Here is an 18,111-nt window from a genome sequence, read left to right on the forward strand (position 1 = left end):
TTTGCATATATTTTAAAATGTAATTTATATTCCTGAGATGGCAAAGCTGAATTCTCAGCATCATTACTACAATCTTTAGTGTAACAAGATCCTTCAGAAATTGTTCCAATATGCTGAAAAAAAATGTCCAAAAAACCAATCAAGATTGTTAGAAAGTTCAGAAGAATACAATGTTCACCGTTTAAACAAACAAAAATATTGTAACATTATAAATGCCTTTACGGTCACTTTTGATCAACTTCATGCACCCTTGCTTAAAAAAAAAATTACAAAAAAAAAAAAAATAGTTATATATATATATATATATATTATATTTATATCCCTCTTATTTTAGTAAAATAATTAATATTTTGCAGATTCTGCAAAGTGCATGTAAACTTTTGACTTTAACTGTAATATACTTAATATGTACATACATACACACACATACATACATACATACAAAAGTTTTGGGTCAGTAAGACTTGTAATAGTCTTTAAAGAAGTCTCTTATGCTCATCAAGGCTGCATTTATTTGATTAAAAATACAGAAAAAAACTAATATTGCAAAATGTTTTTACAATATAAAATAATGTTTTTTATTTTAACATACTTTAATATAGAATTTATTCCTGTGATGAAAAGCTGAATTTTTTATCAGCTGTTACTCCAGTCTTAAGTGTCACATGATCCTTCAGAAATCATTCTATTATGCTGATTTATTATTAAAATGATCAATGTTGGATAATATCAACAGTTGTGCAGCCAAATATTTTTTGGAACCTGTGATTTTTTTTTTTCAGGATTCTTTCATGAATAACACGTTTAAAAAGTACAGTGTTTAATCAAAATATAAATTTTTTATAACAATGTAAATTATTTATTATTAACTTTTAATAAACTTTTAATCATTAACTTACTACATCCTTATTGAATAAAAGTATTAATTTCTTAAAAAAAAATAAATAAATAAATAAATAAAAATAAATAAATAATAAAAATGCACTGACCCCAAACTTTTGAACGGTAGTGTATATATATAAAATCATACGGACCCCAAACCTGTGAATGGTATGTATTTATAGATATAATTTATAGATGCATTTATATATCGCCATCTAAAACTCACTAACTTTTAGTGCATTATTTTTTTATTAATTTAAACAAAATAGTACAGAATTTTGGGTAACACTTAAGATTCATTAGTTAACATGAACTATAAGAATGAGCATTGAAATGCATGATTAAAATCACAAGTTGCATTTGTAGTTATTGCACTGTGAACTAACACGAACAATGAACGACTGTATTTTTATTAACTAACATTAACAGACGAATAGCGCAATAAATGTATTGTTCATTGTTCATTCATGTTAGTTAATACATTACCTAATCTTAACAAATGACACCTTCTTGTAAAGTGTTACCAAACTGTGTTATAAAAGAAATGACAAATTATAGATGACAATAGATTTTGCAGGTTCTAAGGGGATTACATTATTTAAACTGTTTAAACTGTCCATGTTCTCTATGGTGTTGTAGGTTATAACAACAGCTCTCTTTGTACTTGAATGAAATGCATTCTACATTAATGTCATGTATAAAAGATAAATATGGGAACATTATATTAAGGGGCTGACACATAGCACAAACACTTGAGATTCAGACTTTACAGCAAAATGTGTGACAACACTCCCCGATTTCCCCACATAAACACACTTTGCACCAAATGTTCTCTGCAGTTCATCATCTAACACATCCCGCTTTCTCTTTCCCTCTCTAACCCACTCAAACACATCCATCAATACACGCTTTACAGCCCGTGCCATTGATAATCTCACGTTCCTGTCTCAGCAGGACTTCAACGGGATATTGAATGTCTGTTTCCACACCAGAGACAGTTAATAGTGCAGAGGTTAATGAAAGAGCAGTATTAATCTGCCTTCAGGTGGGGGAGGTTTTTAACTCGGCCTAACCTACTTTAAGAAGCCCACTGAGAGACTGTACAAATAAACCAGATCTGCGTTTCAACTCCCATGGAGGGAAAGACAAAATTACTCCTTCAGGCAAAACACTTGTCAGATTAGGCACAAAGCCATCGATGAAATTACCGAGGTCAGATATGAGGCACAAACCATTCATTCATGTGTGTGCATGGCAAGCGGCGCGCGAATATGTATTGCACATATCTTCCTCATTGACTCGCCCGTCGCCTTTTGGGAACCGAAAACGGGAAGTCAATTAACTCGACCTCTGGGATTTGATAAATGGGTAAAAGATTTTAGAGGAACAGAGGGTGAGATGAGGATAACGGCTTTTTCTTGGCCAATCCATTCTGCTGTCTTATTGCCTTTTTCCACTCACCCCATCCGTCATGAACATATTAAACATTCCCACAGTGTCCACAGGCCTTGATTAACAATCCTCCCGAACTCCATGACTCCTGACCAAGAATATTGAACATCATATCAATGCAATGAATCACTTAAATGTTTATATCATGAGCCGAAGTTTCTCTTGAAATGGTAAATGAGAAGAATCCTCATATCTGTAAGGAGCCGTTTAGATGATAGTTAATTACGTTGGCTTTTTTTAATTGAAAGCATTTCAGGAGCATTACCCGTATCGATATGATTAACGACGCCCTGGCGTTTCTAAAATTGCGGTGCAATAGACGTCTTGCTTGAAATGAGAGTAAAACGCTGCCATGATGAAGAGAATAAAAATATATTCTTTCATCCATCAGTGCTTCTCCCGCAGGATCGGGTAGCTGTATTTGCATAGCACAGAGCTAAAGCTCAGATAGGCATAATTAACTGTGACAATGGATAGAAAACAACACACGATTGAGTTTACGCCAGACAAAGCACGAAATAGAGTGAGAAATGAAAGGCTAATTGATATCATTGAAGGCGTTTGCTGGTGGTTGAGAGGGAAATGTTTACATTTAGATGCGTTTACTGCTACTGCAAACTGTTTTTGCTGAATAGGGGAGAAATTCGGTCAATTCATGATGACTAATGATGCTGTTCAGGTACAGAGGGAAATTGTGAAATGTTATTACTATTTAAAAGAACTGTTTTCTATATGAATATATTTTAAAGGAGACCTATTATGTGACCCTGGACCACAAAACCAGTCATAAGGGTCCATTTTTTGAAAATAAGATTTATATGAATAAATAAGCTTTCCATTGATGTATGATTTGTTTGGATGGGACAATATTTGGCTGAGATACAACTATTTGAAAATCTGGAATCTGAATATCAAAAGATAGAGAAAATCTCCTTTAAACTTGTCCTAATGAAGATTTTATCAATGCATATTACTAATCAAAATTTAACTTTTGATATAATTAAGGTAGAAAGTTTATAAAATATCTTTATGGAACAATATCTTAATATTCTTACTTAATATTCTAATGATTTTTGGCATAAAAATCGATAATTTTGACCCATACAATGTATTTTTGACTATTGCTACAAATATACCTGTGCTACTTGTGACTGGTTTTGTGTTCCAGGGTCGCATATTGGGTTTTCTGAGCGCATACACACAGAAAGCAGCTTTCACACAGCTCTTTCATGTCTTATTGCGCTTAAACTATCAAATACACACAAGTTTATGTTAGAAACAGACGAGTTACAAAAACACAGTCGGTTATGTTTGTAAAGGTAAACAGCTGTGAAAAAAATTGCAAAAACAAAATTGCTAAAATGTGGGTGGAAACATGCATATTAAGGGGCTTTTTTACTAGCTTGCAGAGAAAAGCTAACCAAAACAAAGTTACTTGGTTGTCATTTTTCATGTTTTCAGGGTTGGTAGATGCATTTAAATTTTTAAAAATTAAGGCCAAGATACAACTATTTGAAAATCTGTCATCTGAGGGTGCAAAAAAAAAAAGGTTTTAAATTTTGCATAAATTGACTGATATTATTGTTTTGAAACATTTTGCATTCTACTTATGATAAAACTTCGGTAGCTATACGTTTTGTGAAGTATGGCCACTGTGGTAGGAAGCCTGGTGATGTGTAGTTTAGGTATGGAAATTACATATTTTAAGTTTTTAATATGATAGCCAGCAGCATCCTGCCACCTAGTCCTCTTTCTTGAAAACTAAAAAAATGGGCACCCTAACTAAACTAAGTTCTCTTTCATTACTTATTTAGCTTAAACTGTAAAATACAGACAGCTTTATGTTAAAAACACACAAGTTACAAGTTAAAACACAATCGGTTTTGTCTGTGAGGATAATAGCACTTAAATATGGAAAAAAAAGTCAGATATTTGTGACCCTGGACCACAAAACCAGTCATAAGTGTCAATCTTTCAAAATTGAGATTAATACAACATCTGAAAGCTGAATAAATTTTCTATTTTAAACTTTCTATTATGGTTTGTCGGGATAGGACAATATTTGGCCCGAGATACAGCTATTTGAAAATCTGGAATCTGAGGGTGAAAAACATAAAAATATTGAGAAAATCACCTTTAAAGTTGTCCAAATGAAGATCTTAGCAATGCATATTACTAATCAAAAATTAAGTTTTGATATATTTACGGTAGGTAAATTTACAAAATATCTTCATGGAACATGATCTTTACTTAATATCCTAATGATTTTTGGCATAAAAGAAAAATCAATTATTTTGACCCATACAATGTATTCTTAGTAATTGCTACAAATATACCTATGCTACTCAAGACTGGTTTTGTGGTCCAGGGTCACATTTATGATATGCCCCCTTTAAAATGTAATTTATTCCTGTGATCGCAGTCTTCAGAATCACGTGATTCTTCAGAAATCATCCTAATATGCTGATTTGGTGCAATCATCAATGTTGAGAACATGCTTTGTATTTTTGTTGAAACTCTGACACTAGGTGATCAAGTTTCTTTGATGAATAGAAAGTTCAAAAGAACAGCATTTATTTGAAACAGAAACCTGATATTATAAATGTCCTTACTGTCATATTTGGTCAATTTAACATGTCCTTGCTGAACGATCAGATTGAACGGCGTATTTTATTCAGTGACAGTTACAATTACCTTGATGGAAATACACATGAATGAATTTGTAGAGGTTTGCAGCTACGTGACTGAAGATATCTGGCAAAGACACAACTTACACACACACCCACCATAGTCTGTGGTTGTCTGAGAATGTACGGGTGTTCTGTGATAAGGGGAAACCCCTACGCTTCCAGCCAATTCGTGTGACAGCTGCAAGGTTGCTGCTGACTGACAGCTCACTAAACCAGTCAGGTGACACATAGGTGAAGAAACACCCCCTCATCTAGGTAGCTGAAAATAGATATTGGCAACTGATTTCAGCTCAGCTGTTTCACATCCAAAGCGGAGTGTGTTATTGCCAAATACCCACACACACACGCACGTTCTTTGAAAAAAAGAAAAGGTTTTATTTTCTCAGTACAAACACATATTCTGACATGCAAACAAACAGTAATGCTTGCAAATTACTTAATTTTCTGTACACTTTCAAGTACCACATTTGCCAGCAACTAAAACAAAGAGGTCATTTAATACAGCCCACTGAAGGTGCAGCTGAATGCAACATGCATAAAGCATGTGCACAGCATTTATAAATGCTATTATAGTGACGGTTCACCCGAAAATGAGAAATCCTATCATTTGCTCACTCTCATGTAGTTCCAAACCTGTATGACTTATTTTATTATGAAATAATAACAATTATTTTCATTGTACGGTTTAGGTTTGGAATGACATGAGGGTGATCAGGGGTAAACTATCATGTTAAAAAACCCAATAAGCACTTCATCTGCATAGACAACCTAAATAACAGTTTCGCCAAGTCCTGAAACAATGCTGTAATATTTACCGGTAAGAAATCTCGAAAGAGGCAAAATAATTTGAGCGTGTTATGTAAACGACCTGTAAAAAGTAGAAAAAGAGGTTCAGAAAATTTGAGAAGACTGGTATTTTTAGAGTGATCTGTTGTCTGAGGTAGACAGCTGGTTAGAACCCGCTGCCTGTTGTGTGCGAGCACCTGATATTGGGCAGATAATTGACCTCTGACCCCTGAACTAGACCTCCCTGGCCAGTCTAGATCCTTAAAAAGCAGTTTCCATGGCTTCAGCTGTTGTGAATACAGCACAAGCAGCATTTTCACATACAGTCTGTCATCAGCTAGGAGGACACACGTGTACATCTCTGTCTGAGGCTTCTTCTCGCCTGCTAACACTCGGCTACGCTTTGGTTAAATATTATTATCCACGGCACATTTATATGCACAAAAATTTACAGAGTAGTGCTTCGGTGACTTGGGATATGGAAGTCGAGCTACAGTCAACCGTGGACCCTAAACTGCCCATGCTTGAGTGGCCCATTTCCCCTCCACCCCCTTCCCCCACATGCACCTCCTCAGCCTGTCAGAGTGCATCATGGGAACACTTCAGCCTGCCAGCAGATTGTCCGAGGCTGCCAACGGCACGGATGAATAACTTCTATTCATCATTATCTGAGAGAGAGGGGCAGAAGAGAAAGAAACAGAGGAAGTGTTATAGGATAATCAACTCACTTACGAGACGGGGATCTGAAGAAAACTTCCAGGCTGTATTCCTGATGTCAGAGGTCACTTTAAAGTCCATAATCAGGAGTTAGCCTTGAACACACAGTGTAAATGCCAGAAATACCCTCACATCAATCAGAGGCTGCTACATACACAAGCAGACACATGTATGCGCCTTAACCCAAATGATGTGACCTGACCTAAACGCCCTGGAACTGCTCAGAGACTTACGCCGCATACATCTGCTGCAAAACCAGGCACTGCTTGTTTGAACACTTAATCTATTTTACTTTCACTAAGTCTGTTTGGACTAGTGAATGAACTGCTCACATTAAAGGGACAGGTTGTCCAAACATGAAAATGCCGTCATTAATTACTCACTTTGTTCATCTTCAAAACACAAATTAAGATATTTTTGATGAAATCCGAGAGCTTTCTGACCCTGCATAGACAGCAATGCAACTACCATGTTCAAGGCCCAGAAAGGTGGTAAGGACTCCATTAAAATAGTCCATGTGACACCAGTGGTTCAACCTTTTTGATGCGGGTTCAAAAAGAGTGTGTCGAAGACTGATACAGAACAGAAGAAATTGTTGAATAAAGTTATTTTTGTTTGCACACAAAAAGTATTTTCGTAGCTTTCTAACATTATGGTTGGACCACTGATGTCACATGGACTATTTTAACAATGTCCTTACTACCTTTCTGGGCCTTGAACGTGATAGTTGGAATGCTGTCTTTGAAGGGTCAGAAGGCTCAAAGATTTCATCAAAGTATCTTCATCTGTGTACTGAAGATGAACGAAGGTCTAACGGGTTTGAAACAACATGAGGGTGAGTAATTAATGACAGGATTTTCATTTTTGGGTGAACTATACCTTTAAGAGCTGAATTATGCTTTGATTTTATAATACATATTGTAATTACATGTGTATTGCATTACTATTATTAATATAAGCAATAATAAATACGATATACACTTCCAGTCAAAAGTTTTTGGACAGTAAGATTTTCAATGTTGTTTAAAGAAGTCTCTTCTGCTCACGAAGATTGCATTTATTTGATCCAAAGTACAGCAAAAGCAGTAATATTGTGAAATAATTTTACTATTTAAATAGTTTTCTATTTGAATATCTATTTTAAAATGTAATTTATTTAAATAAAATTAAGCAAAAATTTCAGAAATCATTCCAATATGAGGACTTGCTGTTCAAGAAACATTTATTATTATTATTATTATTAGCAATACTTAAAAACAGTTTAGTACATTTTATCAAGATTCTTTAATATATAGAAAGATCCAAAGGTCAGATTTATCTGAAATAAAAAGCCTTTATAATATTACACTAAACCATTCAAAAGCTTGGACTCAGTATAATTTTTGGGGGAAAATTAATACTTCTATAAAAAAATAATACTTTTATTTAGCAAGGATGCTTTAAATTCAGCAGAAGTTATGATAAAGGAATTTTTAATGTTACAAAAGATTTCTAATTCAGATAAATGCTTTCCATTCATCAAAGAAACCTGAATAAATTCTACTCAGCTGTTTTCAACATAATAATAATAATAATAATAATAATAATAATAATAATAATAATAATAAATGTTTTTTTGAGCAGCAAATCAGAATATTAGAATGATTTCTGAAGGATCATGTGACTGGAGTAATGATGCAAAAAATTCAGCTTTGAAATTACAGGAATAAATGACATTTTAAAATATATTTGAATAGAAAACAGTTATTTTAAATAGTAAAAATTTTACTGTACTTTACTTTTGCTGTACTTTAGATCAAATAAATGCAGGCTTGGTGAGCAGAAGAGACTTTAAAAAAAATCTTACTGTTCAAAAACTTTTGACTGGTAGGGTATAAATACAATTTATATAATGAAATAAAACTAAAATATCAAATTATTTCATTATTATTCAGTTTTAGTTATTGTCTTATATATTGTCAGTATATCAGACAAAAAAAATTAGAAAAATAACTGGCGAAGATGGTCATAAATTATGTGTAAACAGTGCTGTTATTGAAAAAATGTAATGATAATTTAATAAAAATATACAGTATTATCTCATTATTATTAAGAACAATTATATAAAAATATTTATATATATGTATGCATGCATGTATACACACATTCAGTCTCTTTATAAATGTGTGTATATGTGTTTTCACAGCATTCTCTTAAGTGCCTGATTCACTGTACTGAATGGCATAATTGCTCTCTTATAACATCCATTCATGTTACATTGCTCTATTTCTGCAAAGATCTGACTAGCACGAATGTACGAAGAACATAAGATCAAATGGTGCATGAATAGATCAGAGAGTGAAAATGTGTGTGTAAACACTTTACCTTCCTGGTAAGCTCCATCTGCCATCACCAAATGGAGGATTTTAGGATACAAGTGCTGGTGCTCAGTTCCCAAAATGTTTTGCACCATGCTGGAGGCCATTGCAATGTTCTCGTCTTCATCCTCATGAATAGCCTAAATAAACAAACAAAAAAACTAATGCTGGATAAAGTCAAGTAAAGCAATTAAAGTCCAGTGCCAGGTGCAACAACCTTCTAAAAGGGATAATTTACCCACAGATAAAAGATCCTTTCATCATTTAACTAATCTCATGTTGTTACAAACTTATAGGTCTTTTCTTCTTCCAAAGGAGACAAGAAGATATTAAAAAAAAAAAACTGAGGACAAACCAAATCTACATCAGTGCCTTTCTTCTTTGTAACATGAAAGAAAAGACAAAAAAATACTATGAAAGTCAAAAGGTTTTGAAACTTATATCTATTAAAATATCTCTTGTGTTCCACAGAAGAAAGTCATACAGGTTTGGAAAGACATGAGGGTGAGTAAATCATGAAAGAATTTCCATTTTTGGGTGAACTGCATTGTAAAGTCATTATCACTGCAGGGTTTCTTAACTGAAGGGGGTTTTTTTGTAACCGGCAGCAAAAATTACAGCAAATCACAGCAGTTTACTGCACTTCCAGTGTGACAAACTATATAAAAAGCATCATAAGGCAGCCCATTTAACATTCTTAAAGGTTAAGGATAACATCTGTATCTAATTCCCAGAATGAACCCCGAAGGCTAAAAACAAAAGTTACTGTTTAAAAATTTATGGGTGTCCTCATCTCAGAAGTACATGGCTGCATTGTTATTGGTGGTGCTTGACCACTAAAGACCTCTTAGTTACGCAGTATTTCCGCAATGCATTCACCCATGCACAAAACCGCTGGAGACATGGTGAGAGCTGACATTTAATGCAAAACCGAGGAACTCAGACCTTGATCTTGTTGTAGGCTTGAATGAAGTTCTCAAAGCCCATGGCCTGCTCTAGATGGAACCGCAGCTCCTCCAGACGACTGAAGATGCTGTCCTGTTGCTCTAGATCTTCATCGTCTTCCTCCTCGCTGTCATCTGCATTCATACCCATGCACAGAGATCAACATATCATAAGTTTACACAGTAAGAGTGTATTGTTGTGGACTATTGACTGATCCTATGCCAGTATTGAAAGTGTTATTTGCCAATGTCATTCCACACTGTAGTCATACAAAGGCAATCAATCATCAAATTTAAATAGCCAGAACTATTTCTTTAGCTCAATAAACACAGTACTTGTTTTCATTATAGAGAGCTTTGTAACAGTTGAACATGACTTTTATTGCATTTAGACAGTGTTGAGGGGAAAGTTACTTTTAAAAGTAATGCATTACAATATCAAGTTACTCTAAAAAAAAGTAACTAATTACATTAGTTACTTTTTGTGGAAAGTAAATCGTTACGTTACTTTTGCGTTACTTTTTAAATCTGGGCAGGGCTTGTTTGTTTTTAATATAAAAAGTTATATTTTTGGCAAATGTAAAAGTCATTTCACACCAAAAGCCTCAGGCTTAGAGAAAAGTAGACTGCAGAAGAAAAAAAAAAAAAAGGAAAACAAATGTTAGATTATCTTGAGTAAGTTTTGCTTAGTATGGATGAATTGGATCACTGAAGGTCGGCAGCAAAGACATTGGTTAATAAAATGGGATTAAATACATAAAGGATATTTGTATTATTTAACATTTAATTATTGCAGGTTTGCAACAGTGTTGTTTTCGTCAACGATGACGATGACGAAATCATTTCGTTGACGCCACTTTTTTTCATGACGATAACGAGACGATGACGAGATAAAAATGGCTCGTTGATGACTAAAACATGACGAGACGTGTGTGAGTTTTCGTTGACGAGACGAGAATAGACGAAAATGTTAGTGGGTGGTCCATCAGACGTTTAAAATGCATGACATTTCTGCTTATTGTGCATGCCAATTAAAACTTAAAAAGTATCTGACGCTATGGCAAGCCGTTTTAGCATTAAATACTCTTTGCTGTACTAGTATGGCAAGCCGTTTTAGCATTCCATCCTTGTTTGTCTTTTATGTTCTAAAACATTCCTTCATTATTGTAATTATTGGTGAAAATAGTCGATCCGGAAGCTCACAATGTGTTGAACTATAGGTCTGCTATTTTCAGAACTTATAAGTGACACTACCCAACAGCAAAATACTTACTGACCTACATTAATTTGTTAAAAGACTACTTTTTTCCCTTTTTTTGACTAAAACTAGACTAAAACCTTTTTGACTTTTCGTTGACTAAAATTGGACTAAAACTATCACATATAGAAGTGACTAAAATTTGACTAAAACTAAGAAGCATTTTAGTCCAAAAGACTAAGACTAAGACTAAATCTAAGATGGTTGTCAAAAACAACACTGGTTTGCAATAATTAAGTTGAATTTCACTGTTTTTATTTATTTTGAGAAATACTGTATCTGTTTTTTTTTTAGTGATTGAGATGAATTAATACAAGTTCACATTTATTCTAGAACTAAAGTAACATTTTTCTCAACATGGGGACAGGAGAGCTTTTAACCAATAAATGTGGGTAAAAGTAACTGGCGTTACTTATTTGAAAAAGTAACTTAGTTTCTTGTCAATTAAAAAGTAATGCGTTACTTTACTAGTTACTTGGAAAATTAATATTATTACTAGTGGTGGGCATAGATTAATTTTTTTAAATCTAGATTAATCTCACTGTAATCTTGGAATTAACCTAGATTAAAATGGCTAATTTGAATTCTGCCGAAGGCATTCAAAATGTGTGTGCTACCCAAATAATGACTAAAAGTAAGTCTTTGAGAACGGGTTTCTCAAGCCAGGTGGCGCATTAGATCAGGCGCTCATCTCCTGTTTCCAAAATGCATCACAAACTGCTTGACAATTGCATTTACAACACGATTAACTATACAAACTTGTGTAACCAACTATTCCTACACTGCATGTACTTCTGCGTAAAAGGCTACGCGGCGTGCGATCTGCGTGCATAATCTTCGGTTAAACTGCGTTGCTTTTAGAAGCGTCAATTCAGTTGTTGCATATACTTTAAATGTCTTTATTTAGGGATTATTAAAGTAAATTATAACTCAAACTTGAGATTTTACCGGGGCACAGCAGATTTTCAATGGGGCACGTGCCCCAGTAAAACGGGTCTAGCAACGCCCCTGCCCTGAAGCAAACCCGGCGGCTTCATAGCTGCATCCATGTTAGCACGTCTCGTTTGATATGGTAATTTCACAGTAGGCATACACACAGGTTCGAAGACTCGTTCTTGCCCCCTACAGTGCAATTCGGCTAGGTATACATCCGCGCTAAAATATCAAGGTGAAAGTCATCATAGCTTGCGTAGTATAGACCCAGCTTTGAGCATAGATTAACGGCGATATTTTTTTTATCGCCCGATAAGAGTCTCACGTTAACGCAGATAACGGCCCACCACTAATTATTACGTAACTTGCATTACTAGTAATGCATTACCCCCAACACTGCATTTAGGTTATATTCACTGAGTTGTGTTTGCTGATGCAGTCAAGTAATTGTTGGTGTAATGTTACAAAGTAATAAAAGTATTTTTGGGAGTATCTGCACTTTACTTGAGTTTTTATATTTCAGCCAACTTTTACTTTTACTCCACTACATTACCAAATTAAAATGTATGCTTTTACTCCGATACATTTCCTGGAAGCATATTTGTTACTTACTACAAAATAGTCAGAAGAACACAGACGGCAGGAAAGCAGGTTTGACAAATCAGTGGTCTGGCGCTTGCAAGTTAGAGCTCCTAAAAACACCTTTGCTCATGCAATAAGTGACTTACATTTTAGACATAATATTGCTTGTTTTTGCTCAGTTTTGCCAATGAAAATAGTTCCAAACAACTATTGTCTATTTACCCATTCCATTCCCTATTGAATGAATCAGCTTATTGAATGAATCGGTTGATAAAAATGATTCAGTGATTCACTCATTAAAGTAGTAGTTCATTTTCAGAACAAAAATGCTAATGGACTTCTATGGTGCCCCTGAGTTTGAACTTCCAAAATGCAGCTTCAAAGGGCTCTAAACGATCCCAGCCGAGGAAAAAGGGTCTTATCTAGTGAAACAATTGGTTATTTTCTAAAAACATTTACAATTTATATACTTTTTAATCTCAAACGCTTGAGCTAACGCCGAGTTAGACAAGACGAGCATTTGAGGTTAAAAAGAATATAAATTGTCATTTTTTAAAGAAAATAACCCAACATTTTGCTGGATAAGACCCTTCTTTCCTCGGCTGGGATCGTTTAGAGCCCTTTGAAGCTGCATTTTGAAAGTTCAAACTCTGGGGCACCATAGAAGTCCATTATATGGAGAGAAATCCTGAAATGTTTTACTCAAAAAACATAATTTCCTTTCGACTGAAGAAAGAAAGACATAAACGTCTTGGATGATAAGGGAGTGAGTACATTATCTGTACATTTTTGTTCTGAAAGTGAACTACTGCTTTAACACAGTGAAATCCTTTGTTCCGTTTGAATGAATTAGCTGAATCTCAAAGACTCACTCATTAACAGTCACTTGCTGCCACCTACTGGCGGTTTTAATTTCACATTTCGACTATTTATTTCAAATATCAGTACTCACCGTTTGTTAAAAACAAAACATTAAGCCTATTTATGCACTTGTAACTGCAGTTTAAATGCATCCACATCCCCTCTCAGATACATTAAACCGTTAATACTAGGGATGTGACGTATTTCCACACATAGATGTTGCACTGTGTTAACGATTACGATTAGCTGCAGTGGTATATTCGCAGTTAAAGTTAGCTGTTAAGCTGTGCTAACAGATGTGGTTAGCTGTTGCGCTGTGTTAATGGATATAGCATGTTCATGGACTAGGACAGCATTTACACTGGGTTAGCAGATGTGGTTATATATTGCACTGTGTCAGCGATTACGGTTAGCTGTGTTGTGTGGCTAGATGTTGAGCTGTGCTAACGGATATGGCTAGCTGTTGAGCTATGCTAACGAATGCGCTTAGCTTTTCCGTTGTGGTTAGCTCTTAAACACACGTGGTCAGATGTTTAAGCAGATGCGTTTAGCTTTGTGCTGTGTTGGCAGATGTGGTTAGCTGTTGTGCTGCGTTAACAGTAGAGGTGAGCCGTTTCACTGTGGTTATGGTTAACAGTGTTAATGTTAAGGGTTAGCTGTTGCTGTGTTGATAGATACAGTAAACTGTTGTGTTATGTTCACTGACGTATTTGTGGATAAGTTTGGGTGTGGGCACGGAGATGTTTGTGCATCTAGTATTCACAGATGCAGTTAGCAGTTGTTCTGTCCTGTTTTGGGGCATATGTTCAGCCTTTGTGCTGTTTGTGGATATCAGCATTTGCAGCTGTTCATGTATGCAGTTGTGATTGCATTACCAGAATGCCACTCCTCATTGAGATGGCCTTCACTGCTGTTCTGCTCTTCATCCTCCTCAACCTCCATTCCATTAGAAACTGGTCCTCCCGGCTCTTCTTCACCATGGCTAACATCATCATCTTCCTCAGCCATCCCATTAAAACACTCCTCTGGACTGCGTTTGTCATCACCAACACTAGCCAGCCCATTAAGTCCAGCAATCTCTTCATCAGCTGGGCTGCCGTTGGATCCCCCACCATCGTCCTCCACTTCATCATCACCTTCATCATCATCACTGCGCTGCTCCTGGAGAAGCCTCTCCATAGATGCTCTGAGCTCCCTCAAATCATCGTCCTCATATGCACTGAGAGAAATACAGACATAAGTGAGTGGGTGTGTGTGTCTGTGAGAGCAGATACACATGCATGAGTTTTGTGTCTTACTCTTCAGGTTCAGACTGCTCATCCGCTTTATCCTCCAGATCTTCAATCTCCAGGTTGTTGTCAGGAGCGACTGCACTTTCAGGTTCTGCAGCATCACTGAACACTTTACTGAGGTCTGGTAAAGAGCACGTCCTCAGCATCTGATACAACATATCAAACATCACAAATAAGATACCCTCACAAAAAATATTCTAGTTTTTTTTTTTTTTAGCAAAACCCTACCTCTATACTCTGATGCTTCAAACGCAAAGCTCACTCTTCAGCAGGGCTTGATATTAACTGTTTTACTCACCAGCTACTGTAGCTAGTAGTTTTACAAAAAATGACTAGTCACTAAGCATTTTCACTGGCCACAATTTTGTTGTTGGGAAATTACGTTTTATATGACTAAAGTTACTGCGTACTAAAATGTATTTACATTTATTTTAATTTGCCTATTTAAAGGGCATTTGCCCCTAACTGTGTTACATGCGTCATCTTTCATTTCAAATTCTTATATTTTATTAATAATTTCACTTAATTTAATAAGACATTATAGGGCCGTTACCAATCGAATGAAATCGGTATTAAAAGAGTAGTTCACTTGCAGAACAAAAATGTACAGATGATGTACTTAACCCCTAGTAATCCAAGATGTTCATGTCTTTCTTTCTTCAGTTGTAAAGAAAAAAATCCATTTTAGGATTTCTCTCCATATAATGGACTTCTATGGTGCCCCAGAGTTTGAACTTCCAAAATTGAGTTTAAATGCAGCTTCAAAGGGCTCTAAACGATCCCAGCCGAGAAAGAAGGGTCTTGAAGTTGGAGGAGAACATGCGAGTTTTTCGACGTACCCTAACTGTCATAAACAGGAATGAACACAGTTTACGCAGAGCTAGACAAAGACAAGCATCTGCGGTTAAAAAGTATATAAATTGTATTTTTTTTTTTTTTTTTAGAAAATAACTAATCGTTTTGCTAGATAAGACCCTTCTTCCTCTGCTGGGATAGTTTAGAGCCCTTTGAAGCTGCATTTAATCTACATTTTGGAAGTTCAAACTCGGGGGCACCATAGAAGTCCATTATATAGAGAGAAATCCTGAAATGTTTACTCAAAAAAACACAACTTCTTTTTTACGACTGAAGAAAGAGAGACATGAAAATCTTGGATGACAAGGGGGCGAGTAAATTATCTGTTAATTTTTGTTCTGAAAGTGAACTACTCCTTTAACAAAACCGATCTTTCCACTGCAGAAGAAACAGAAGCAGCTTGAGTGGCATTTAGATGCATGCATTTACACGTTTAATAATCCTAAAATGTAGCATTAAAGCATTTATATTGCAAAATTGCAACAGTATAAATAATGTTATGAGCTTGTTGTTTAAAATTTTTTATATATACAAATATGAAATGTTGGGGGGGGGGGGGGATGCAAAGATAAGCTACTTTTAAATATGAAACTAAACCACCAATAGGTAATAGCAAGTAACCGTTTTAATGAATGAGACATTGAGTCATTGTGCCTTCAAAAGATTCAGACGGCTGATTCATTCAAGAATGAAACAAGTGCCTGTCTTCATGAATGGACCACTGAATCAATGACCTTAAATGATTAATTCAGAAATGCTGAATCATTCAGACATGTGTGACTGTTTTGCTGTGATCTTTGTTTTGAACTATTTTCATTAACCAGATCGAGCCAAAACAGTCAACACTGACAATACTGTACTAAAATGTATATTAACTACTCAATTAAAATCTTGTATACAATCTATGTCTAATTGATTGCTAAAATCCTGCTGTTAATATCAAGCCCTGTTCTTTATTTCTCTCAGCCTATTTATTACAAATAAACTGCAAAAATGCCTCACAGCCTGTATTCATCATTACGTGGTCACAGCCACGAACATGTAAATAACAGGACATTAAAAAATTCATTTGTTATCTAGAGGTGCAGGAAGTTCAGCAAACACTGTGCTGTGGGGTAGCACCTGTGTCTCTGCATAGACAGAAGGATCCTAATGTTAGAAACAAGCATTTGAAGTTTATTTTTAACAACATCCCTGATTATTTCAGTCTGATCTTCACAGTTTGTGCAGCACATTTCAGTGTGGATTGTTTTGTGAACCTGTCACAATGTAATGCAGGCTGTGCAACGAGGTTGTCATTGAAGGATGAGGCACAGCCAACTATATCGCACCCAACAGCAAACTTAAATAAGCAGTTTTTCATCTCCCATGTGGAGAGGATGTTTACATGGAAGTCTTAGAGGCCCAGTAGTGAAAAGCATCCCATTTAAAGCTTAAAAGATTAGTTCGCCCTTGAATTAAAATTTCATGATGATTCACTCACCCCAATGTCATCCAAGATGTTCATGCTTTTCTTTCTTTAGTTGAAAAGAAATGAAGGTTTTGAGGAAGACATTCCAGGATTTTTCTCCATATAGTGGACTTCAATGGGGATCAGCATGTTGAAGGTTTAAATTGCAGTTTCAAAGGGCTCCACACAATCCCAGCCGAGAAATAAAGGGTTTTATCCACCAAAATAATTGGGGATTATTTCCTAGATAAATTCTAGATTCATTCTATACTTTTTAACCACAAATGCTCATCTTGCATCATGCATGATGTAAATATGTTGAAAAGGTTACGCGTGATTAGTTTTTCTTCTGTGTACTCCGGTTCAAAAGGTCAAAAAAAGAAGACTCCATCTCATTTTCTACTCCAACTTCAAAATCATCCGACACCTTTTTTCGTAAAGGCTGTTTGACTTTCTTTGCACGTTCACTTTGTAAACACAGGGTCAGTACTTCCGCCTGTCAAGACAAGCATTTGTGGTTAAAAAGTTGATACATTTTTATTTTCTTTATAGAAAATGACCAATCGTTTTGCCAGATAGACCCTTACTCCTCTGAGCCCAATGAAGCTTGACCTGTTGGCCACCATTGAAGTCCACTATATAGAGAAAAATCTTGGAATGTTTTCCTCAAAAATGAATCCTTTAAGTGTCAAATTAAGTGCGTAATTATTGTTTTTGGTGCAAGAAACATTGACATTTTTATAGGACTATAAAAATGTAGAAAATGGCTCTTTTAATCAATACGAATTGGAACAAAAAAAATGCACAAGCACAATCTCTAAGCGGCACTTTGAAGTTATTCAATCTGAATTGTGTGCGGGAATAAAACGACTTCGCTATTTAACACCCAGCAGGGACTTAAAATTGTCTCCACAGAGCAGAGGAGGGCTTTAATATCGGCGCAGTCATCCATCTCCACCACAGCCGTCGGTACAGAGACGCACTGTGTTCTCGCACTTGCACAGCGGAGAGGAGTGCTAAACTACTGATTAAACAGACTGACAGCCTGCGCT

The 18,111-nt window shown here is 35.5% G+C and overlaps 1 protein-coding gene across 1 annotated transcript in view; it reads right to left on the bottom strand.

The window, feature by feature from the left end:
* Window positions 1–5,403: 5,403 nt before the first annotated feature.
* nek1 (NIMA-related kinase 1) overlaps window positions 5,404–18,111 on the bottom strand; it is a 42,835-nt gene continuing 30,127 nt past the window's right edge. The window contains exons 30-34 of the mRNA XM_073816697.1: window positions 14,761–14,900; window positions 14,338–14,681; window positions 9,830–9,963; window positions 8,892–9,024; window positions 5,404–6,478 (exon numbers count right to left, since the gene is read on the bottom strand). Coding sequence (XP_073672798.1) covers window positions 6,465–6,478; window positions 8,892–9,024; window positions 9,830–9,963; window positions 14,338–14,681; window positions 14,761–14,900 — 765 coding nt within the window. The 3' untranslated portion in view covers window positions 5,404–6,464. The remainder of the gene's footprint in view (window positions 6,479–8,891; window positions 9,025–9,829; window positions 9,964–14,337; window positions 14,682–14,760; window positions 14,901–18,111) is intronic.

This window comes from Garra rufa, chromosome 13, assembly GCF_049309525.1.
Source record: "Garra rufa chromosome 13, GarRuf1.0, whole genome shotgun sequence".
NCBI classification, from domain to species: domain Eukaryota; kingdom Metazoa; phylum Chordata; class Actinopteri; order Cypriniformes; family Cyprinidae; genus Garra; species Garra rufa.